Genomic DNA, 24711 nt, shown 5'->3' with positions numbered 1-24711 from the left:
GATAAATGAATTTTAGTTAGACACATGTGGGTATAGGTGTGTTAGTCGCTTTTTACAAATATTAGTTCTATTGTTTCATAATAATCACTGAGGACAACTGTAATATAAGTAGTTGTGGACTGTAACTATTCTAGTTTATACATTGAAACATAATAAAAGAGAGGAAGAGAGTGCCATTTTAAAAATGTATTGCTTTATGTATGCATGTCAATGGTGAAGAATCTCATTAGCGCATACACCTTGCAGGGGCGCCGACTTATAAAAAATATTGGGGGGGCCCATACCGGGGTCCTGCCGCTGGTTCGCTCGGGTAGCCGGGAGAACGCAGTTCGAGGTGGCGGTGTTGGGGAGAGACCCTCGCTCAGGGCGCCACTAGACTTGGCGGCCGGCGGCCTATCTGGGGGGTTTTGGAGCGTATTTTGGCGGAGCGATTGGGGAGGAGGGGGCTTGTTGCCGGATTCTTCAGCTGAGCCGGAGATCCGCTGCTGGGGGTCCCTGGGCCGAGTTGTGAGCACGGCCTGCTGAAGGGAGATCCAGCCGATTGCGCGACAGGGACGGCCGGGGCTCTCCGGCTAGGGCGCGCGGCTGGCTGGCTGGCGAGGGAGCAGGTGGGGAGGAGGCGGGGGTCCTCACTCTCTTAGGAAACGCACCCGCGCGCCCGATTGCCACGAAGTCCGAAGGGTGCGTGTGTGGAATTAAAAAGCAAAAACGAGATACGGGCAGGGCAGGCAAAGAGTTTTCTGCAAGAGGATGGAGGGCAGGTTGAAGAGAAAATCGCTCAGGATGAGACAGTCAAATCAGCCATGATAAAATGGGCTCAGGATATAACATCATGTTTGAGGACTGGGAAAGGTTATGGACCACCGGAATGAAATTCACGGCATGTAATGCCTTGAAGGAAAATATTATGAAAATGATTTGTAGGTGGTACATGACCCCAGTCAAGCTTGCAAAAATATATCACCTGTCTGATAATAAATGTTGGAAATGTAAGGAGGCTGAAGGGACATTCTTTCACCTCTGGTGGACTTGTCCAAAAGTGAAGACCTTCTGGGAAATGATCTATAATGAGTTAAAAAAGGTATTTAAGTATACCTTTCCCAAGAAACCAGAGGCCTTCCTCTTGGGCATTGTTGGCCAGAAAGTGTTAAAGAAGGATAGAACTTTCTTTATGTATGCAACTACAGCAGCAAGAATACTTATCGCAAAATATTGGAAGACACAAGATTTGCCCACACTGGAAGAGTGGCAGACGCAATTGATGGACTACATGGAACTGGCTGAAATGACTGGCAGAATCCGAGATTTGGGAGAAGAAACAACGGAAGAGGACTGGAAAAAATTTAAGGACTATTTACAAAAACAATATAAGTTGTATGTTAAAAATTTACACGATTCGGAAACTATAGCTTCAGCAATTAGATTTGGGAAACAGGAAATTATATTTTAAGTAAGAAAAGGTCAAAATCTAAGGTAATACTATGTTTAATTTAAGATATAAGTAACTGATGAAAAGTATGTTAAATTTAGAGGTATAGTATTTGAAAAGTACAAAATAAGGTACGAAACAAGGTAATAATTTGCTGATATCTTTATTATAAAGAATGCAGGGTAAGGGAGATGCGAGGAAGTCCAGTTAGTTATATAAAAAATGTGTTGAATGGTTGGTTTTCTTTTCTTCTTTTTCTTTTTTTCTTTTTCTTGTTCTTTTACTTTTTTCTTCAGTGTATGTTTCTAACTTTGTATTTGAAAACTTAATAAAATATTTATATATATAAAAAAGAGAGAAAATCCTTTCGCTTTTCTGGGGCGCAGGGAAGTCTCAAAGCCGGAGGTTGGGGAAGGGACCCCCTTTGCTCTGCCCTCTTCTCCCGTCTTAGATTCGCATGGGGGTCCCCGCCCGAGCTTGCCTGGCCACCGGGCCACACAAGGGCCGCGCTCTACGCGGCACACCTTGCTAGCCGCGCAGCTGTCCTCCGCGGCTGCGGAGCGGCCCTGCGCTGGTGCCCAGCCCCTCTGGGCGCCCGCTGCGCTGCCAATGACAAGCGGGCGACGTCGCGGGCGGGGAAGGCGTCGCTTTCTTTCCCGATCCTGCATCCTCCCAGTCTTCCAGCCCTTTTTTGGGTTGGAAGCTCGTCTCGTTCGCCCTTCTCCTTTCTTCACCCTGCGCGCAATTTTCCTCCCTCGTCTCCCTCCTCATTTCTCCTTCCTTCCTTCCTTCCTGACTGACTGACTGACTGACTGACGGGCTTGGGCTCGTGCTCGGGCTCAGGCTCGGGCTTCGGGTCGGGCTCAGGCTCAGGCTCGGGCTCGGGCAGCCACAGCGTCGGCGGTGTTGGCGATCGGCGGCGCGGGGGGATGGCCCTCCCGGGGGAGCCGGCGCTGCTCAATGGGGTTGCCAAGGAGACAGGCCGGCCGCCCCCCTCCCCCGGCCCGGCGCCCCCCGCCGCGCCGGTGCCCGTTATCGAGCTGGTGCGCGCCGGGCGCCCTATAAAAGCCGCGGACGCGCCCACCGCCGCCCGAGATTATTGGGGGGGCTGAGCCCCCCCAAACGAATTTTTGAGGGGGCTCGGGCCCCCTCAAGCCCCATGGAGTCGGCGCCTATGACACCTTGACATTAAAACTGATTATCCACGCTACTTAGGCCTGGTTTGCACAACACAGGAAGCCAAATTCTTTCTTACTAAGAGTTCACAAACAAGCAGGTTCCCAGAAAGGAGTTTAGAACAGCTTTGACCCCAACACTTTTAAGTCAATGTTTGTTCCTTATATTCTCTGCTGTGAAATTTCTTACAGACCAGTATGGCTACACTTGGTTTTTAGAAAAAACAAAGAGTCAAATACCACACCAGCAGCTAGAAACGCATGCTGTTTGATTAAACGTCATTTAATACATAACCAAAATACATTTTCCCCTGCACAGCCCATTTTCTGTCTTTCACTCAGTGAGTGAATAAGTTAAAGCATTTGTAATATATTTGAAGCATGGCACCTTCCGAGTGTAAATTAATATTAACATGAGAATGGAGCAAGCTCTGTTTGTCTTGCTATCATACAGATTAATCCTTGGCAACAGTTGCTAAGCAAAACATTTAGAGTTTACTATCCTAAAAGGTGCTGGGCTCAAATTTAGATTATTAGCCAAGTGTAATGTTTCCATGTCAAATCTGGCTCACTTTCCAGGCCTCCTTCTCGGCTGTCTCCTCTTTGCCAGTTAATCAAATGTTGAGTGCAAAAATAATAATAAAACTGATGTGTGGGTAGCAGTGAACAGGAAAATGAGGAAGAAGGGAATCTGCAAATAGTCTACTCTACCTCGCAAGAAGAAGAGCAGCTACAACAAAAAGACAATCCAGACTATACCGTGTACGGCTGACCCATTAGAAGAGATTGGGGCGGAATCTGTGGCCCTCCAGATTTTGTTGTACTCCAACTCCCATCAGCCCCAGCCAGCAGACCCAATGATCAGAGATGGTAGAAGTTGTACCAGAACTAGTGGAAGACACAATGATGTGTAAATGTTCTCCTACACAGGCACCCACCCACAGAGGGAATACAGGGGCCCCTTGTGTTGTACAAGAGCAGGGATCATTAATGGTAAATTATGTCACTGGTCTGGCTGACAGCAGACTATGAATGGCCAGAGCTAGTAGCCTGTTGGGAGTTAGCTATCAGTGACAGAGAAAGGGAGCTGAGACTTGAAGGACTTGATGGAAGCTCTGAAGGAGTCTCTCTGCCCCATGTATGTCTGAGCCCTGTAAATAAGGCAAACCTCTTTTTACTTCTCCTCAAGCTACACCCCGATTGTCTTCAGTTTGTTATCAGTAAGTAAGTTATCATTTTCTTTTCTCTCTGGACCCTGTCTGCTTTATCCAATCCCTGCTTTAGAGAGACCTAGTCTATTTAAAGAGTTGTCAAATGCTTCTTTTGAGATCACAATTTCATCAATACATCCTTACCTGATCATATAAACTGGGATTAACTTCTGACTATCTAATTTCAGATTCAATCCATTGCTAAACCTGCTACCCCAGTCCATGCCATGTCTCTAAAATTCAATCTCCACCACCTGTATTTTCACTGGTTCCAATAATATCTGTCCATTTTAATTGGTTTATTATATCCATTTCATATTAATAAGGTCCTGCCTTTAAAAGTTCACCACTCTTGCCGCTTTGTGCTCTGCTTTTTGCATCTATATTCCTTCCTGTTCCTTTCATTCTCCTTATTCCAATCTTAATAACTCCAGCCTCTCTCAGTTCTTTCCTCTGTCTATTCATACTCTAGGGCAGCACCTTATTACCAGAAACCCCTTGCTCTATGTACCCATGCTATTTCATCTTTAGCTACTGTAAAGAACTGCTCAAAGCTCACATCTTTTCCCATGATTTTTCTAACCAATTCTCTTTCTCCTTCCCCCCTCTTCAGCTTGGTGCCTCCTCTCTGGTTTCCAGTTACATTTCACCCCTTGCTTCTCTCATACATTATGTCTACCTTAGATTGTAAGAAAAAAACAAAACAAAAGGCAGCATCCCTTAGTGGTTATAAATAAGATTGTATTAACCTCTCTTTAAATGGGATATGACCCACTGTGTACACTTCTACATTTCTGCAAAGAGACATAGAATATTATAGGACAAAAGGAAGCTAAGAGAAGAGAATTCAGGAGGTTAGAAATAACAAGAAAAATAGTTCTTAGATTATAAATCTGTGGGTAGATGCAAAGACAATTTAATAATTCTTTGAACAGCATCTAATTGCTTTAAGTGTTTGAGAAATGTTAATAATTACTGGTTACAGGAGGCAAAACCTGGGGTGAAGCTACCCATTCACAAACACCTGAATAGAGCTTCCTTGCCTGGTCATTTGGAGAAGACTTTTCCTTACTCAGATGACACAAATGAGTGTATATTTCACAGGGTTGATATTTTGCAATGAGGGCTTTCCTTCTGGTAGGAGGTTGAATCATGTGGCCTTTTGATCCCTTCCAATGTTATAGCTTTAAGACTACAATACTTAATCCTAGCTAGTGATGGAAGATTTAAAAACCAGGGTCGGGCATTCTGGATTCCGGACAATAAATTTGTCATGATAAATCCTACATATTTTAGGCATGATTTATTACTTCAGAAGCCCGAACAGTTAGCATAACCTCATCAGCTGGAACTAAAGTGTACTACTGCAGGAAAACTTACGAGCACTCACAAGAAGCTGTATTTCTTTTAAGTTTGTGAGACAATAAAAATATATTGCTTCCAGGTGTGCTAAAGAAAGGATCAGGGAGGAGCACTGTAGGTCTTTTGAGTAGTATGCCAAACGCTTTGCTCATACACTTTAAACCATAGCTTAAATTTAAACTAGAGTTTAAAGTGATGTGCAAACCAGGCCGCTGAAATTGAAAACAAGGAGACAGGCTGCAAATTCTGGGATTAAGGCCCATTGAACTCAGTTGTATTCACTTCCAAGTAGACATGCATAGGTTTCCACAGTAAAGTCACAAGGTGTAGATGATTTTTTTTTAAGGGTATGGGGAACAAAATGTCTCATGTATGCTACCACCATCAACCTCCTTGCTCGCTGCAATGATGGGAATGCATGGCTGAGCCACCAACAGTTTCAAATGCTTCAGAATCCCTGTTTGTTGTCTTAGGCTCAGGAACCACCCGTCTTTCTATTTAGGTCTGTTTACATACAGCCTGTTTTAGGCTCCATACAGCACACAGAGTTCTAGATAAAGGCCTGTGGCATTCCCTAGAAGAGATTGAATGCACTCTTTAAACTACCTTTCCATAATCCAGTTATGCCATACATGAAAGAAAATGAACAAATGGCATGGGTGGCAAGTATTAGTCAGCCACCAGGGAGAGGAGGTGAGTTTTCTTTCTTCTTCCCAGAATGGCACAATTGGGGCACTACATAAAAAGCAGAAACTGGAGATAACAGCCGATCATTTATCGACAGTAGCATTGCTTCCCAGTACTTCCCTTCCATGGCCATATCCATTCATGAATATATTGGAAAGCAGAAGCCGTGGCAGCTTGAAAGGGGAAAGTAAACTCCCCAAAGCACCGAGAACAGCAACACATTAAACAGTGAGTACAACAGCCAAGGTGAATGGTGGCAGAAGTGTTTAACGTTTAATGGTAGCAGCAACTAATACAGTGGGTGGGAAGGGGCTGCATAAGCCAATCTAACCGGAAATGAATTTGTAGTGATGGTTTCACTGTCTAATTGTTGTTAAGCAGCAGAGATCAACTGAAGGCCATATATCAAGGTGTGTGAATGGCTAGGTAAGCTAGAAAGCCACAGGTTAGCCACCTCTGCATTAGTTCTCAGGAAAAGGGATGGGAGGGCACATGGATATTTACAACTCTGCTCTCCAAAAATGCTCAGCTTTAATGTTGTACTACAGGGGTAGCAGGGACAGCCCACCCATGAGGTAAGGGGAGGCAATTGCTTCAGGCAGCAGGATCCACAGGGGCAGAATATCTCATTGTAGATCTTTATTCCCAGCTTGTTCCAAATATCTTCACTCAACCCTTCTTTCCTACCGGGGAGGGGAAAGTCATAAACCATCATCAATAATTGTCTCCTCAATTCTCCAAGACAACTCCAACAAGAATCCGGGTTTCAGGTGTGGGTAGAGAAGAACAGCATAGCATCTTTTCCACAAATGGGTTTATATATATATATTCTCCAGTCTGTCTTCAACATTTCAGCAAGCGCATTTGATGCAATAGGAGATGCAAGTCTGTAAACACAGTGAATTAAGATCATATCTGCTCACCTTCCATTAATAGGGACACTTTGTACAGGATTTAATTTCTGGAATGAAACTGGAATTCATGATAATCTGAAATTTTAACTAAAAACAAAATAAAACAGAGATGACTAAGTAACACTGGGTTCAGGGAATTTAAGCGGCGCTTCCGTGTCCTTTGCAGTTTTTTGGTGCATGATGTGCTTCTATGTCATATCCTCTTCCTACAAACAACTTTTTGGCTCTCCGTTCTCTCACATTTCTTCTCTCATCTCTGGGCATAATATCCCCGCTCTGCACAGCACCTATGCCTCTGCAAGCACAGCATGCAGATTAAACAGGAGTAACCAAGCATGCAAATTAAGCGTGTTTATGCAAAATTAACTAAAATGGCATATTTTGTGGGCAATGCTTTTGTTTGTTTGTTTGTTTCCTCCCCAAGGAAGAATGAACGGCTTTGACTCCTAAAATATGCCAAGACCATAACAAAGTCTACAGCAATAATTGTTTCTTCTTCTCCTCCTTTAATGAATCCCAGCTGGGTTTTCCTGTTGCTTCCCCAGTCGCAACATAGGTCAAAACATACACAAGAACAAGGCACTTCAATCTCACAGCACATCTAGTCTGAAAACTGACAGAGCTTTGGCAGCACGACACACCACTGTTTCAACACTGTCACATCTTTCGTTTTTTGTTCCTCTCTAAGCTACCTTCCTCTGCTACCCACAACCCAAGTTACTTCAAGCCACAATACTGTGGGCTTTTTGAAGAGGCTTGAAATCGATATTCTTCATGATGCTTCCTCTCCTACACAGGAATCAATTTAAGCTTTGTGTTGTTTTTGCTCTCTGTTGTCCATAATGCGATAGTTAGCAATAGAAGACAATGAATCTAGAGCAGTACAATGACGATTAGAGGAGGTGGGTGCATGTGAAGTGATTATTAAAGTAGCCAGACAGATAGAGGAAGGGGTAACAGAAGGGCAATAGATTTTAGGTTTGTCACTACTTGCCCCAACAATGGAAGAGACAAAAGGAGAAAGTAAGGATCCAGCCATGAATGAATCAGCAGAGACAGAAGATTGACTCACTGAGACGTATTTAGAAAAATAAAGTTGTGCTTCAGGGCTTGGAAGCATATTTAATCTCTAGGCAGGAAAAGAAATACTGTATTTAATTTTAAAGCATTATTTCCACTTTATTCTCCTCTAGCCATATCGCCTCACGATTCTATTCTATTGTGAGCTCTCAAAAGAGAGGGAAGCACTGTGAAGAAAATGCAGCAGAACAATAAATTCACAAGTACATTTTCCAGATGCTCTGTAAAAAGCGAGTGGCAATTGTCAAGTAAACACCTGGTATGGAAACACCCTCTCAGCACATCTGTTTGTGGACCGTACATCCATGAATAGGCAAGACTCCCAAAATCCCAGTTCAAGGATCCGGCTTGGAAGCCATCATCGAGCATAAGGCAGGATACTACACAGCAATCAACACCAGAGGTCTCAGATAAAGACACATTATTCTGGGACAGAATCTGCTTAAAATATTCAGTAAAAAAATTGAAACCTATTAGAGTTATCGGGCAGTCAAAGATATTAAAACGATTTTTAAAAGTCCCCACTGCAACAACATGTGGATTTCAAAAGGAATGATCTTGGTAGTCCTTGTGAAGTACCGTACACAAACTGGGAGCACAAATACTTGAAACACACACTTAAAGGACCGTATTTTTCCGTGTATAAGACTAGGTTTTCCCCCTTTAAAATGTCAAAAATTAGGGGGCGTCTTATACACTGATACATCTCCCCCCATTTTCTTAAAACTGAGTCCCCCAAAACAGTCTTATACATGGGGCGTCCTATAGATGGAAAAATAAGGTAATTTAGCCCCGAATGCCTTCTAGTTTTGATGTCCAGTATCTTGTCTGTCAGCCTTTCCCTCCTGCCAAGTTTCAGATTTTCCATACAAGTCTATGGCAGAGGTTTTTCCAGCTGTTTACAAAGACGGTATCAGTTTTAACATTCATACAGCACCACAGTAATGAATAGAATATAGCCAGTAAACAGCAAAACCATCAATCAATCAATCAATCAATCAATCAATCAATCTTTATTACGGTCAAAGAAAAGACCAGACAACAGAAATAGCAATAGCAATAATAACACATATATCTACATCAGTACCAAGGAGCAGAAGCAGTCAACAAAACTGAAAACTCATTAAGAGGGTGAGAGGAATTCCTGAAAAGCAATTGCAAAGGCCTCACTAGTAATGTGCCAGAGAATGGGTACATCAATTCAGGCAGCAGAATAGGTGCTTCTACGTATATTGCTTACAAATCAAGAGTTACCAGTTTGACAGGGTTACCCTCTGTATTTACAGAATAATATCTACATTATTAAAACATTAAGGCAGTTGGTGGGCTAATATGTTAACCTTATTCTATCATACTTTAAACATTGTTACGTGCCACAGAAGGGTGTAACTATGAGCATTGCAAAATAGTCACTATAAGGTCATCCGTACATATATTTCAGGGGAAATGTTGAGAAATAAGAATTCCCTAAACTGTTGCCTTTTATGCACCTATTTAAATATCCCCCCAACTACCAACTACTTGGCTGTTCAGACAAGCATAGAGAAGGAGTAGCCAAGGCTGAAGGCAACGTGACAGGACAATACTATATATGCCTACTTAGTGTAGGATTGCAGCATGAATCAGGGACTGAACAAAACCTCAGCCTTTACATTAAACCACATCTCAGGTTTCCAAGGCCTTGAGGCAGAAAATGCCCACTCACACATATAAAATAGCAAAAAACAAACCCTCTCACATTTGCCAACACTATGATATCAGCACTTGGTTTCATACCACGCTGAGTATGATTCGCTTCATCCCATCCCTCAGCATTCCAAGAACAGGAAACAACCAACCCAGCCACATCCTCATAATAGGCTGCATCCAAGTGAGGGAGGAAAAAATGCCCAGTTTCCTTTTGCATTCAGCTGCTTTGCAGCAACTTGAGCACATTCCTGACTAGCAGATTTACTCCCAAGGAAGCTGTCCAAGCTTCCATTGTGAGCAGCAGCCTGGGCCCTTTCCCCACCAAGCAAGGAGGGTAAAAGTGAGGGGCTGGGGGTGGCAGAAAGCAGATGGTTGGGCACTGGGTGCATGTGAGAGGGGAGCTGAGAAATTTGGAGAAATCAAAATGGAATAAAAGTGTGAGAGAGAAACAGAAGAGAAAGAGAGTAGAGGACAGAGGGAGTGGATAATGTGTGGCATTTGTAAAGCGCCACAGGTTTTCCACTTTCAGCCTCTCATTGCTAATGTAAATTAGGTTGTGCCTGTAACACAGCTTGGATTGATTTTGAGCGGCTTCTCTGTACCCTGCCAGTTTGCCATTTGTTGGGGCGGGGATAGGTAAATCATGGTCAGGAAAGGCTGCTCTGCATCTCTCCCCCCAGGTAACAAAGTCACATGCTTTAATTCTTGGTTATACCATGGTGTAATTGCACTCACACATAAATAGTTTTGCTATTTCTTTAATCAATTTAATTGTTTTTACAAATGAGATTAATTTAAGCACGCTAAGGGGTGATTAATGCACATTAAGTGATCTTCAAAGTGCAGCCCAGGAGATTTTCTGCTGAAAAGCAGAAATATATTGGCAAACTGTCTTGGACCTGCCACTGCTCACCACCGTGATGTGAAAAACCTCTGAAAGCAAAGGGAAGCAATGTTTGCTTTTATTTCTCTGAACCAAGCCCACAATAGTTTCTCAGCTCCATAATAACAAGCCTCTTCATTAGGTTCTCTTGTTTCCCTACCACCCAAAAATCACTTATTGGTTAGATATATTATTGCAGTCTCCCCACTTTTCACCTGGCCCCTGGAATCAAGCAGCCATGCCGAATCTGCAGATTGGATCCCCTATTAGGGTGCAAAGGAAAATCTAGAAGTAGTGAACCTGCCTTAAGAGCTTGTGCCAAGGAAATGTCTGACAGGCCCTGAAATTTGGAACTTCTGCCAGGAATGAACTCAGATTTGGCTCCCTGCATATGGATCGCAGTCATTCTTCAGACATAAGTCCTATAAAATTTTGTGGGGGCTTGCTCCCAGGTTGGGACTGCAGTTCTGCTTGCTAAGGTGTGATAAATACTGTAAATATAAACTGAAGAGTGCCCTCCACACACTTTTCTGTTTAGAGAAGCAGAAAAACTTTAGGAAAAGTCATGTGTTTTAAATGTATGGTTTATAAGATACGTATAGGGAAACAGAGCAATAGCCCCGCCACCAAGTGTTAGGTGTCAGGAATATCAGTACAGTGGTACCTCGGGTTACATACGCTTCAGGTTACATACGCTTCAGGTTACATACTCCACTAACCCAGAAATAGTGCTTCAGGTTAAGAACTTTGCTTCAGGATGAGAACAGAAATCGTGCTTCAGCGGCACGGCGGCAGCAGGAGGCCCCATTAGCTAAAGTGGTGCTTTAGGTTAAGAACAGTTTCAGGTTAAGAACGGACCTCCGGAACGAATTAAATACTTAACCCGAGGTACCACTGTACAGCAGTATGGTAGGAAATGGATACCAAAGAGGAAAACTTTACAGCACAATAGGGAGATAACTCCTTGGCTCCAAACCCTGTCGCAAACATGCTATTGCCCTTCACTGTTAAAATACAACAAAAGAATCAGAAACAGGAAAATGAGTCTTTCCTAATTTTACTAAAACTTCCAGTTAGTTGCAAGGCCATTTGTTGGCAACCTTTGGGTTGCTTCAACATTCTGTCCTTCCTCTCCCTGCCCCCATCCAGCCTTTATTGCAGCAGCCATTGCCAAACAACCCACTGCCCTTATTACGTGTATTCATTCCTTCCCAAGACTTCATTTTGAGGCCTTGATCTTATCAGCTCGACGTTCTGTTGCTTGGCGCAGAGTTTCTGAGACAGGTATGTTAAGACTTAACTCACTAGGTGAAAAAAAAATCTGTTGCTGCTTTATTAGGTCATGTCTAGCTATTAAGAGTTCTGTCACAAAGCAATCCCCACAAGTGGAGTGGGGTGAGGTGGGGTTCCTCAGGCCTGGGTGCTCTCTATCAAGCCCTCAGGACTGCTTTTGGAGTTCCAAAGGCGGTGGTTGGATGGTACCTTGTATGCCACCTTCTGGCAACTGCAGCAGCCAAGCTGGTGCCAAACATATTGCTTTCCTTTCCTTTGGACCACATCAATGAGGTCAAGAGGAGGGTCTTGTCATCTGGGCAGCCCAGGAGCTCCATACACACTGCCCAAGCTTGTTCCCTGGGGAGATCACTTTGGTAATAATAATAATAATAATTTATTATTTATACCCCACCCATCTGGCTGGGTTTCCCCAGCCACTCTGGGAGGCTTCCAACAAAAGATTAAAATACAAAAATTCATCAAATATTAAAAGCTTCCCTAAACAGGGCTGCCTTCAGATGTCTTCTAAAAGTCAGATAGTTGTTTATTTATTTGACATCTGATGGAAGGGAGTTCCACAGGGCGGGTGCCACTACTGAGAAGGCCCTCTGCCTGGTTCCCTGTAAATTCACTTCTCGCAGTGAGGGAACCACCAGAAGGCCCTCGGCTCTGGACCTCAGTGTCCAGGCAGAACAATGGGGGCGGAGACGCTCCTTCAGGTATACTGGGCCGAGGCCATTTAGGGATTTAAAGCCACTGAATTGTGCTCAAAAACATACTGGGAGCAACTTTGGTGCTGCTAAGCAGTGGTTTGACTTCACCCCCAGAGAAGCACTCCATTGTCTCTTGAGACAGATGGATGCCTACAGTCTGTTCATAGTGGAAAACATCCAAGTGGAAACTGGAAAACATCCACATGGAAAGTCTCATCGTATGTCCACCTACTCTGCTGAGATGTGCTCAGTAAAGCTCAAAGACAGCCACTCTCTACACAGTGGCAGTGCAAAGAGCTGCTTCATGATGAGAAATGTGTTGTGTAAATTAGCCACTGTGCGGAAGATTTCACAAGCCAGCTGTTTATGGGCTTGTTGGACCTAAGCCCATGGTGGAAACTAAGCCTTGGGATTTCCCTGCCTGGCAAGTATCTGTTCCAGGCCTGACATTCATCTCATGCTACTGTAATTAATTTGTAAAATCTGACTGACAGGTAAAGTTGCAAAACCACTGTGGACTCTGCCCCCTCACAAACAACAATCTGTGTTCCATAGAAGGGTTGAGTGAGAGCAAGTGAAGTCAGAGATGGCTAATGTATGGCCTGTAGGCTAGATGCATCCCAGAGCTATTATCTCAGAATCCTTCTGGCCCTAACAAAAAGGTTTTCAATCTGTAATAGGAATGGGGATTCCACACTTTAATGTTAAATCTCTCTTTTGGGTTTTGAATGTATCACTGTACATATCTATGCATTATGTTATGGCCTGACAAATGTGCCTTACAACTATGAAGCCCTGACAGCTACATGGTGCCAGATTTATGGCAAATATATTTAAGGCATCAGTGAGCATTAGAGAGTTGCTTTCATGCTGCGGAGCAGCCTTCCTCAACCTGCTGCCCTCCAGTTATTTACCGAACTTGTGTTTCCATAATTCCCAACCATTAGCCATGCTGGTTGGCACTGATGGGTGTTTCAGTCCAAAATAACTGGAGGGCACCAGGTTGGGGAAGACTGTTCTAGTGCAAGTAAAGATGCAATGACAGCCAGTGTTAAATCTTTCTCAATAAATTGCACAGATCTGCACACCCAAAACTGCGGTTGATATTACTTCATCTTCGTATCAGTAGCTGCTGCAGTCTAGCAGATACTGTGCGGGGCTGGGAAGAGGAACCATGTTTCAAAACCCTAATTAGTCATCAGAACTTCAAGCAGACATGCACAAATTAGGACTCAGCCAATTGTAACATCACAACTGACCAATTTACCCAAATGCAGCTTCATACATGGATTGCACAGCTCACTGCACCACCATACTGATAAAGGGCAAAATATTAGGGATCACTCCCTAAGCATCATTAGGGGCCAAGCTTGATGATGTGGGAGGAGGATAAGTTAGGCAGCAACATCATAGTAGGTGTATTTCTCTCTTGTGCTAACCTCTGGGACCCAGTTGTGGAAAGGAAGCAACAAACACACACACACAAACAAGTGGGAATTATTTGGTGGGCATCTGGGAGGGAAGTAATAATCTGTAGGGGAAACCTGGATGGGAAATGAATCTGCAGAGAGAGAAACATCTCAGTCAGGTCATGCAGGCTAAGGAGTAGTTGCTTAACAACTTCAGAAAACCCCTGCTGGGTCAGACAAATCTTCATATTGCCTAGCATTCTGTTTCTAACAGCAGTGAGCCAGGTGCCTCTGGGAACCACAGAAGCAGGGTGTTTCAAGAGCAGTTTTCCATGCAGATCCGGCCCATAATAAGCAACATATTGTTGTGACTTTGCAAGTGTTTGCCATGCCTAAAGAAGTGTAGTTTACCAGTCCAGGTCCTAATGGCCTTGCAGCCCCTATCAGTTTTGAGAATGGGCAGAATGAAGATCAGCATCTACTGGTAGGTGCTCTGGGAGATTTGCAGTTGATCGGCAAAGATTTCTGACTCCCAAGTGCTTAATAATTGCAGCAACAAAATTATTTATTCTACAGGTACTTAAATCAGGCAGTTAAAACAAAGTAACCAGGACTTTGTACAATTTCGATCACAGCCAATATTCTTACCAGCTGCAGTAAGAAAAGTGGGAGAATCATAACTGCTGTTGCAAAGGATGGGCTTTATTATTTACCATGTAGCATCTAAGAGGTGGTTCGGGCATTTTCCTTTGAGTAAAAACCACATTCACTAGCATCTTAATGCAGACTTTATGGTTTCTTCTGTGGCTTGTTTATCCATACATCAGCTTGTCTCAAAGGAAGGGGTGGGGGAGGAAATTAAGAACATTGTGGCATGCTTTGAAAAGGAACACATGAAAGCTTCTCGAGGTGGAAATACAAATGTGCCGAGAAAAACCAACCAAGAGAGGTTATTTTATAGAGTATGAGTTATGAGCCTTTTTTTTTTACTCTAAGGGTGGGGTCAGCAATTTAAGGGGGGGGAAATGGGCCCTTGGGTGACCCTAAGTAGCACTTTAGATCCCAGATGAATTGTCCAGAAGTTTCCTAGAACAAATGGCTGATGTTTACTGGGCATTATGTGTGAATTGAGCTAGTAAGTTCATGGCATAAGAGTTGGAAGGGACACAATCATGGGTCATCTAGTCCAAACCTCTGCAATGAAGGAGACAGATTGCACCGGATCTTGTGCTTATATTATCTGAATTTCCTGCCTTAATCACGTGTTCCGTATAACCAAACAGTTGTAATAACAGAAAATTTGTGAAGGAAATGTTAAGGCTTTCTACTCTAAATAAACCATTTTTCTATACTGTGAAAAACAAATTAGTTCTAATTTGATTCTTCCCTCTGTGTGTGTGAGAGAGAGAGGCAGGAGAACCGTCCTTTCTTCTCTCCATCCTCCCCTCAATAAACCACCCCAATAAATGCCACGCCAGCCCTGTAATCAAGGCATTCAAAAGGGAAATAGAGTCAGATGATGGTTGGGGTTACTATAGCGTGTGACTCTCTTGCAAGAGGCCATTGGTAGGACAATAATTTGGATACTGAAAGCTACTGTCACAGGATGTTTACCCTTTGATAAGGGGAAATGATTTGGAGGTTAAAGGTAGGGACTGAACTACAGAACAAATCACAGCTTATTCTTCACATGTTCTGCTTCTTTCCCAACGGCTGTTGTCTCAAGCCTTTTTACTGAGATGAACATCTGGGATGGGGGTCAAACAAACCATGGTTAAGGAAAGGTGCTGGGTTCACATGTAAATTACAAGTCATAGCTTAAGCAAAAAGTTTATAAGCCAACAACTGAGCAGGGTTTCATATCAAGGTGGTTTTTTTGCAGTCAAATCATAGTTAAAGCGCTCTGCAGGGTTCCCACATAACAGCAAGTTATGGTGTAATAAACCATTGTGCACAAACAAGGCAGAAAATACTTGACCAGACAAACCAAGGCCTGTTTAGTCCAGCTTTCTGTTTCCAACAGAGGTGAGCCAACGGCTGCTGAGACAAGCTGGGGTTAGAAATGCTGGAGGCATGTAATGTATAGATTAGAACTTCATTACCCACCAGATTTTGGACTTCCAAGATGTACCATCACAGTTATCAGCTCAAAAAGCATTATCAAAATAATTTTAGAATGTATACTTCAAGAGAATAAAGAATAGCTTACAAACACTTTTTTTGAGAGAGAAAATAAATATGAGTGCATATTTAAATACATTTTTTTTGGGGGGGGGGAATAAAATTCTGATTATTGTAAAAGACTTGTAGGTAAACACATTCAAAAGGGGACAGAGCAGAAAGAGACTGATTCAGGAATCCCTAGAAGAGTTGGAACCAAGCAGGGAGAAATTTAGAACATGGCAGCAAGGTAGTTGAGTGGTAGTTGGGACCTTGGTGTTCAGACTCAGAACTCAGTTTGTGGCACTGGACAAGTAAATTATCTCCATCTGTTCCAGTGTTCTATGCCTAACAGTGACCAGACAAATGCCTCCAAGAAGCTTCCATGCTGAGGGCATGAGTCCCCTGCATTTCTAAAGCAAGGCAAGAAGGAAATTGCATTATTTTGTCTCCAAGAGCTAGTATCCAAAGGTATACTGAACCTCCTGTTTGGAGCCAATTTTCTTGGATAGGACAGGCTTGCATGGGGTGGAGCAGAGGGGAGGAGCTTTGGGTGGGTGGAGCCAAGAGAAAGTGCCAGTCCGAGTAGCTTGGCAGGGTGGGTGGGACTTGCGCCATCCCCACCTTTTGCAGGCACAAGCTGGCACTGGTGTCCAGGTGTGGGCCTTCGGTCCTCACTAATCCAACAGTCCCTTCACCTGTCCTTTCTGTCTGCTTGCCTTCATTGCTGACTGAAGCCTCAATACACATCCAGAAAAGAGCATTCCACCAGAGGCACAAGTGCTTTTCATGTATCACCTTCTACAACCCAGCCAGCTTGCATTCACGGAACAGCTACTACAACCCAGAATAGTGCATGTGGCAAAGCAAGGTTTACAGCCAGCCTTTGTTTGATTTAAGGCACAGCCGTCACCCTCCCTCCTTACCCTCCTCCAAGCCTAATGGAAAGCAGTTTGTGAAAGTTGGATGGCTTTCAAAATTGGCTTTCAATTGCGCCCAATTTCTTGTGTGAATTAGTAACATACTCAGCAGACTCTGACACACCCCGTGAAACATAAAACTCAAGAAAACAGTTCCACAGGGCACATATCTGGGGTGTATGAATTAGTAATACAAGAGACACTACTTGTCCGTGTCTACAAACTCAGGAAAACCTCCCACATCTGTAACACAAGCAGCTACCTTTACTCTAGAACAATTTGCCTCTTTTGTTGGGATCCTTCTGGGAATTCACAACACAGTGCAAATAGTGTTTGTGAGGTGACAGCTAGGGCACCATGCATTAAAAACATCCTGTATAATATGTGACTCCTGCAGAGTTGTTTGTGAGACCTCTAAACATAACCCTCCTACTAATTATTCACCTAGCTATTCTCTCTCTCTCTCTCTCTCTCACACACACACACACACACAAACACACACCCCATATTCCTTTGCAAATTAGATTTCAGATTGCTTACGCTTTCCATGTGCTCTTAGAGGCCTCTCCTTTAAAGTCAAGGTTGGGTTATTATTCTGTTTAACTGGTTTGCTTTCCAACCTGGGCTAGCTAAGTCCAAACATTCTTCTTGTCAACCCATAAGTTAATGTAACAGCCTTGTGGGCAATGTATTCTGATATAATTTGACACCCAGAGGACTTGTGAGAACACAAAATTAGCTACTTTAACCTGGTGAGTTGCCTTCCTTTTTAGGACTAGTTTACTGTAACAATTTTAAATATAAAAGAACACAAGAATGTATTCTTGATCCTAATGAGAAAATAGGTTTAGTCAGTGCAAAGAACAGCTTGGGGTTGATAGGGTGGCTGAGTGCATTATTTTCTGAGTCAGGCTTGCTGTTTACTTTTGCAAAGATTACGAAGCACATTTTAAAGCCAACTTATAAAGGCGACTGCCATGGAAGTAGCTGAAATGCTTCCCAAATAGAGGACATATACTATTGTCCACCGAGATGCCATGTTTGGAAACACTGGGCATTGTGAGCAAGTTCTTCAAACAAGGGCCATGTAGCAACCTGACTTCCTTTGGTTATGAAACCAGAAGAATCTCAGTGGTTGCAAAATTAGCAGTTAGTTGCGTGAGGTTTCAGGAAATGTTCGATTCTGCCAACTTTACAACAGAAAACTCTAACCTGCCTGCAACATCCTACAATTGAATGAGCCTGAGTTTCATTGAGTATCAATAAGAAACAGTGGTTAGCCTATAAAAGCTGTGCCAGGGCTACTATAGAAAGTTATTTTTACTGGGGAATGAAAGGTCAAGGTTGGAAGTTCTATTCAAGCAATTCAACAGGAACTTCCCAAAAAAATTGTATTAAAAGAAAAAAAGCACACTAATCCTGTAATTCAAACCTCATGTGGAAAGTGCAAAGCCTATATGAAAATGTATTTAATGTAGACGTATGTTTATCATATTTTGAATATGTTTATGAATTTTTATTGTCATATTTTATTCTTGAAAATTGCTTTGGGACTTGTTGTGGGAAGTGATTTGTAGATTCAAGAAACATAACCTAACCTCTTTCTTTTAATGATTGATGCTATGATGAGATTTTTTTTAAAGTTTTAAAATAGAAAACCTGCCTGCAAGACACACACACACTTATGCCAACACCACACCTGAGCAGAAGAGCTGCACAGTCCTTTTCAGGTTGGTGAGGTCCCAAGGCTGGTTTTTGAGAGAAGGCAAAACATAGGAAACTGCCTAATACTGAACAGACTAACAGAACAGCACATCTATTTCCGTAGTCTCTACACTAACTGGCAAGGTTTCAGAAAGGTGAACTCTACCTGGAGGTGCCCCAAATTGAACCCAGGCTCTTCTGCAAGCAAAGCACTGAACTATGGTCCTTCCTACACACCAGATATTATTCCTGTTCACAATTCCCCTCTGCCTAGGTCAAGGCTTATTTATTTATCTATTGATTTAAACACTCAGGCAGCTTCTCTCTGTATATCTCTGTAGACAGCAGAGACTCAATGGAAGGTGAGAAAATCTCATGTGCATGCTGGAATACCACCAAGGAGAGACACATTAAAATTCAGGGTCCAATCTACATGGAAGTTTTGGTGTGAAAACAGATGTGCTGTCACAGGCACTGGTGACTTTAGCCCATTTTTCTCCCTGTGGTTATGCCAGCCTTCGTACCAGAAGCCACACTTTCTAGCCTATGAGAAACATACTTGCTTTGTCACACTTCCTACATGAAAGTACCAGACTGCAAGCCACAGCACAGCCAAACTCCAAGCATATTTCTTTTGCTTTTCAAACTTTATGAAATCACACTAACCACTAGTATATCGCCCTTGGGTCCCTCCCTAAATCAATAATTCCCCATACTCCTCCTTTCCTACCTTCTCCAGCTTGCTGATGCTATTCCTCCCCCACTGCTCATCATCTGTCGTTCCCAAGAGCACATGCAGAATTATTCCTTTCCCCTCCAGTATCTTATGTTCTGCAGTTTGAGAAACATGTGGCTAACCTGCGGCCCCCCATATGCTGTTGGACTACAACTCCCATCATCCATTAGCCATTCTGGCTGGAACTGATGGGTGTCAGAATTCAGCAATATGGAGGGCAGAAGGTTCCTCATGCTTAGTTTACAGAGAAATGCCAAGTGGTGTTGCAGATCTGCTACTCCAAGTGCTGCTTTGGTCCATAGGACAGCATTAATAATGAGACTTTGAGCCAAATCCCAGCTTACCTGCAGATTCATTAGATAGCTCCTATACAAGGGAAGAGTGTCTTATAGGGATACTATAAGGAAATGTTGTTACACACCCTGAATGTTCACAGACTCACAGATTTGTAGAGTTGAAAGGGACCCATGAGGGTCATCTAGCTAGTGCAAAGAAGGGATGTAAGAACTTCCTAACGTTAGTTTTCCAGAGTAACTGGAAAATATTTGGAATACAAAATAATTGAAGTTTAGGTTCATTTAAAATAAGGACTAATTTGTCAGACATACTCCTTGCATCCCCAAATCAGGGGATGGCCTACAAGAAATGCCCACATGACCCATTCATCAGCAAGATTGCATAAGTTGCATTAGTTGCCAGTTGGCTCCTTGACAAAGTTCAGGGTGCTGCTGGTTTTTAAACTATAAAACCAAACAGTGTGATCCTATGCATTTCTGTTCAAAAGTAAGTCCCAGAGTTCAACTTAATTCCCTAACAAGTGCCTTTAGGACTGGAGTCCTACAAAGCTTGAGCTCACTATGCCTTAGGGACTATATTTCTGGACTAAAACTCCCACCATACTTAGCCACAGGACATACCAGCTGGGACTGGTGAGAGGGAGTCCCAACAATATCTGAGGAGCCACAGGTGAGCCAGTCTCCTCATTAAGAGTGACAGATTCAGCTCTGCTTGGATTTTCCCCATGGTTAAAAGGTTAGAATAACAGGGGCGCAGAACAGGGTCTGATCAGTGCCCCCCAGCACTTTAGAATTAACTACTAATACTATGAAGCCTTTTAAAGTTCTTCCAGTTGTAATGTAAAGATGCATACACTAGAAATTCCTCTTCTACCCAGTTTCAACAGTATTTGATATTTTGTCTTGAAATTATGAGCTTTAACGATACTTGATTTTTATGAAGAATTAAAAAATTTTGTTTACTGTCTTTATATGCTGATTTCATGTAAATTCTGCTTGGCATGTAGACATTAACTGCAAAAAAGAGAGATAAAATAATTTGTCTATGAGAAACGAGGGACAAATCTCTTTGTTCTACTATATACAGAATTTCTCCCTTTGCTGCACAAAGTTTACTAATTAAAACGTCATGTTGTTCTAAGAAAAAAAGGGGGTGAGAATGAAGAATCATCTGCCCATAACTCTTCTGTGGTAATTTAAATCCCTCAGTAGCAACTTCTGCTGCATCCCATGGGCCAGCGATTTAACATTCCCACCGCATGGACTGAGAATTAAATTACCATTCCTCTCCCTTTTGTTGTCATGCCAAGGTCATGCACCCCATTCTTCAATTAGCATCCTTGTTTTCTGGGTTTGTTTCTCTTGTCTTTATTTTCTCTACGAAGCCTTGTCAAGCCAAGATGCATATCACTGACGGGAGTTCTTTAATTAACTTAGCCTCCATTGAAGGCACATCATCTTAAAGTCTCTATACATCTTTTCATAAACTAGGCAAGGGGAACGACAACAGGGTATTCTCCAATTAGACAATCCCTCGGACTGATACATTCCCACCTTTATTCAGAGCTCCTTGGGAGGGGAGTCACTTGTTGCTGTTTTTAAAAATATCCTTCTTTTACCCACCAGACTTCCATCAAAGTCCTTTTAATGTGGCAAAATACATACAAAGCTCCAGCCAGACACGCAGAAGCCATTCCCTCTGCTGACCTCTTCTGTGTGTCACATAGCTAGGAGGCAACTTTGCCAAATGCTTCCCCTCCTCTTCATCGGGCTTTGCCGTCTGACAAATGACTAAAGGGAAATGTTTAAGGGCTTAGGATTCCAGAGTGAGCTAATACAGGATGCCTTTGGTTATTGGGGGGTGGGGGGCAGAGAGAGAGAATGAAGAAGCTAGAACGCCTCCTAACCTCCCTCCCCCGCCTCCCTAAATTTAAAAATGGGATGAATGTTACCATTTTTGGACATGAGTTTTGCACAAGCCCAGCCCTAAACCGCACCATTCAAAACTTGAAGTGAGCCACCATCCCGCTAGCGAAGGGCAGAGAGCGAGGGAGAGCGTGGCTCTGCGCGCAGGCGGTTCAGGAACACCAACCAAGCCAACCCATCGGCCTGACATAGCCCCCGCTTAAGATAACCTGGACCCCCACTTCCCCGCTCCGGATTCTCGCCCTACAAGAAAGAATTTGCAGGCCGCTGGCCAAAGAGATCTGGATTTCCCCCCGGGTTGCTCGACCTTCCCAAAGCCACCTTTAGATTTCTGGCGGCTGGAAGCGGGGGGCGAGGGCGGGGACCCCTCCTTAAAAGCAACTTTCCTTGGCGGGTAACTGCTTCGGGAGAGGAAGTGTTGCCGTTCATAATGACACTGTGTGGCAGGGAACACGCGCTACCTACGCGCCGCCCTCCCCTCGGGGCGAAGGAGAGGGAGCCCAGCTTCCACCTAGCAAGGCGGCGGCAGCAACAAGGCGCGCGTGCTGCCCAGCCACTTACTTCCCTGCTCGAAGAGCCCCTCCGGGAAGGTGGCGTTGCGAAACGCCGGAGAGGCCAGCCGAGCCAGCCTGTCTCCCGCCCGCAGGCGAGGAAAACATCTGTTGCTGGAGGAGGAGGAGGTGGAGGAAGGCAGGCAACTTCGGCGCCGAGGCATTGAGCAACGCAAACGGCTCCGTCCCTTTACCTTCCGCCACACTTTCCGCGGCCGACCGCCTTATTTCAGCAGCGTCTCCCCCTCACCCCGACCCACCTCCCTCTTCTGCACGTCACCTCCGCTGCCTTTCGCTAGCAACCTCATGCTTGCCTCTGACGGTGTTTTTTTAAAAAAACAAAAAAGCTTTTTATTTTAGAAAAAAAGGCTACATACGGACTAAGCAAGATCAGGCAAAGCTGGTCTATTCCGAACGAAATAGATCCCTAGCCAAGCCTATGGAACAACTTTAACCCCCGCCCTACTGCGCGTGTGTTTTAAAGCGAGTTCTTGGTTATTATCAGCCCTCTCCAATTATTGCGCCCTGTGAGCGAGACGCCACCGTCCACACAAGACATTATTTCCGTGTCAGATGGGCGACGGTGGGGACGGCGGAGGAGGATGTGAGCGAGCGTGCGTGAGGGAGGGAAGCGAGAAGATCTCCCTTGGATACAAATCCTTAGCCGCGCTGGGCTGAGCGTCGCGCCCACCCCATCCCCGCCGCCCGCCCTGACACTAGAGAGGAATGGAGCGGCGCTGAAATTATTCCACGAGGTTCCCGAGGAGAGGGCGGCGGAGGCGCAGGAGACGGGCGCAGCAGAAGCGCCTGGTATCCTGGGCTCAGCAGCTGCTCCGGATCTACACAGCGTGGGCAAAAATCAGGGGGCAAATGGAAACTGCACAGCAGCATGTGCGGGTTGGCGGCGCCCACGAATCTCCTCGGCGGCGCCCCACGGGATGCCGATCCCACACGCTCCCTCCACGCTCCCGGATTCCGCCTCCTCCTCCTCGGTCTCATCTAGACTGATGGGGCTTCTGCTCCCCTCCCCACCGCCCACCGCCGGAGGGAGCGAGCGAGATCCAGGTTTACCTTCCTCTGTTGCTTTTCCCAAGCCGGATCCAAAAGTAGATCCCTGTCCCAGTCGTCCTCGGGCTGCATGTAGTCGTTGGTTTGCTGAGAGTCATAATGATCCATTCCTGCGAGAGGCTGCCGGGGGTCCTTCGGTGCTGCTTCGCCTCGTCGGGGCTGCTGGGCTCGACAGCTCCCTGCTGCTGCTGCTGAAGGCGCAGCTCCACTTGCAGCGAGAGCCGAGAGAATAAGGCAGCTCCCCCTGCCAGATCGCAACCTAATCTTCGCACACACCGAAAGGGGTGGGGGGTGGGGGACAAAGCGGCCCTGCCTCCCGATTGACCTTATTGGTTCAGCGGAGTTGCCCAAAGTTCATTTTCGAGGGCCACCCTAACCCCGATTGAGTCTCTCCGGTGTCAATCGCAACTTCCAGCAGCTCTTATAGGTCGGTTTAAGAGCGCTTTCCTCTCCCCCTCCCGGCTCCAGTTTCCTTCCCTCTGCACATGTGACGTCTGAATTTCATCTGCTCCGTGGGAGCGGCGTGGTGACGTCTCCCCTGAGTTCGGGGGAGATTTTACAGTTCTAGTCCCAGAAGCTGCTGAGAGGACAAATATGCAGTTTTAACCTACTGGTGCCCGTGGTCATGTGTTGCAAAGCAATGCAAGGAATGTGAGGGGACTCGGTAGGATTCAGCGCCTCCTTTCTCTTAAGTGGAGCATAGAGTTAGTCACCGTTAGGAGAAGTTCGGTGTCTATGAGAAGATCCTGCAGCAGAAGACACTGGGAAACAAAGCTGAAATGAAGTGGGGGTTTGTTTCCACCTTTGTTTTAAGTGCTCTCCCCACCCTCTCATAATTTGATTAAGAGGAGATTTGCGTCTGGTTGCCTACAAACACTTCAGACCTACAGCTCTTAAAAAATAAAAATATTTATTAATATTTATTAATATTTATTAATTTGTTTTATTTTTTGAGGGGAAGGAACCCAGCATATACAGTAGATTGCCAGATTTGAACTGAATCTAGTAGCAAAACTTCGCACGGAACATTTGAATTTACTAAATGCTTACCCACGAAAACCACAATCTCTGCAAGGACAGAATTTCTGAAGGGCATTTCATCCTTTTCAGAATACTGTTATTTTAGGATAGGTAAAGGTAAAGTGACCCCTGACCAGTAGGTTCAGTCGTGACTGACTCTGGGGTTGCGGCGCTCATCTCGCTTTATTGGCCGAGGGAGCCGGCTTACAGCTTCTGGGTCATGTGGCCAGCATGACTAAGCTGCTTCTGGCGAACCAGAGCAGCGCACGGAAACACCGTTTACCTTCCCGCCGGAACGATACCTATTTATCTGCTTGCACTTTGACGTGCTTTCAAACTGCTAGGTTGGCAGGAGCAGGGACCGAGGAACGGGAGCTCACCCCGCCACGGGGATTCGAACCGCTGACCTTCTGATCGGCAATTCTTAGGGCTCTGTGGTTTAACCCACAGCACCACCCGCATCCCTTTATTTTAGGATAGCAACATAGTAAAAGGGTTTGTGA

The 24711-nt window shown here is 44.5% G+C and overlaps 1 protein-coding gene and 1 long non-coding RNA gene across 7 annotated transcripts in view; one reads left to right on the top strand and one right to left on the bottom strand.

The window, feature by feature from the left end:
• Positions 1-23467, bottom strand: part of ACTN1 (actinin alpha 1) — a 94658-nt gene extending 71191 nt beyond the window's left edge. For 2 of the 5 annotated variants that reach the window (XM_081186051.1, XM_081186049.1), the window contains exon 1: positions 23192-23465. In XM_081186051.1, the coding sequence (XP_081042177.1) occupies positions 23192-23296 (105 nt within the window). In that variant the 5' untranslated portion in view covers positions 23297-23465. Of the gene's footprint in view, positions 1-23191 lie in introns of all 5 variants that reach the window. The other 3 variants (XM_081186050.1, XM_081186048.1, XM_081186047.1) reach the window with 3 other exon arrangements.
• Positions 3596-8336, top strand: LOC308582969. Of its 2 annotated transcripts, none has more exons than XR_014005976.1 (3): positions 3596-3824; positions 5524-6092; positions 7972-8336. It is a non-coding gene; the product is annotated as an uncharacterized lncRNA (long non-coding RNA). The 2 variants fall into 2 exon arrangements; XR_014005977.1 differs by having other exon boundaries at positions 3596-3828; positions 5680-6092.
• Positions 23468-24711: the final 1244 nt, after the last annotated feature.

This window comes from Podarcis bocagei (assembly GCF_964188305.1).
Source record: "Podarcis bocagei genome assembly, chromosome: 1".
Lineage (NCBI taxonomy): Eukaryota > Metazoa > Chordata > Lepidosauria > Squamata > Lacertidae > Podarcis > Podarcis bocagei.
The sequence above is the reverse complement of the archived record's forward strand: the minus strand, read 5'-3'. Positions and strand labels throughout refer to the sequence as shown.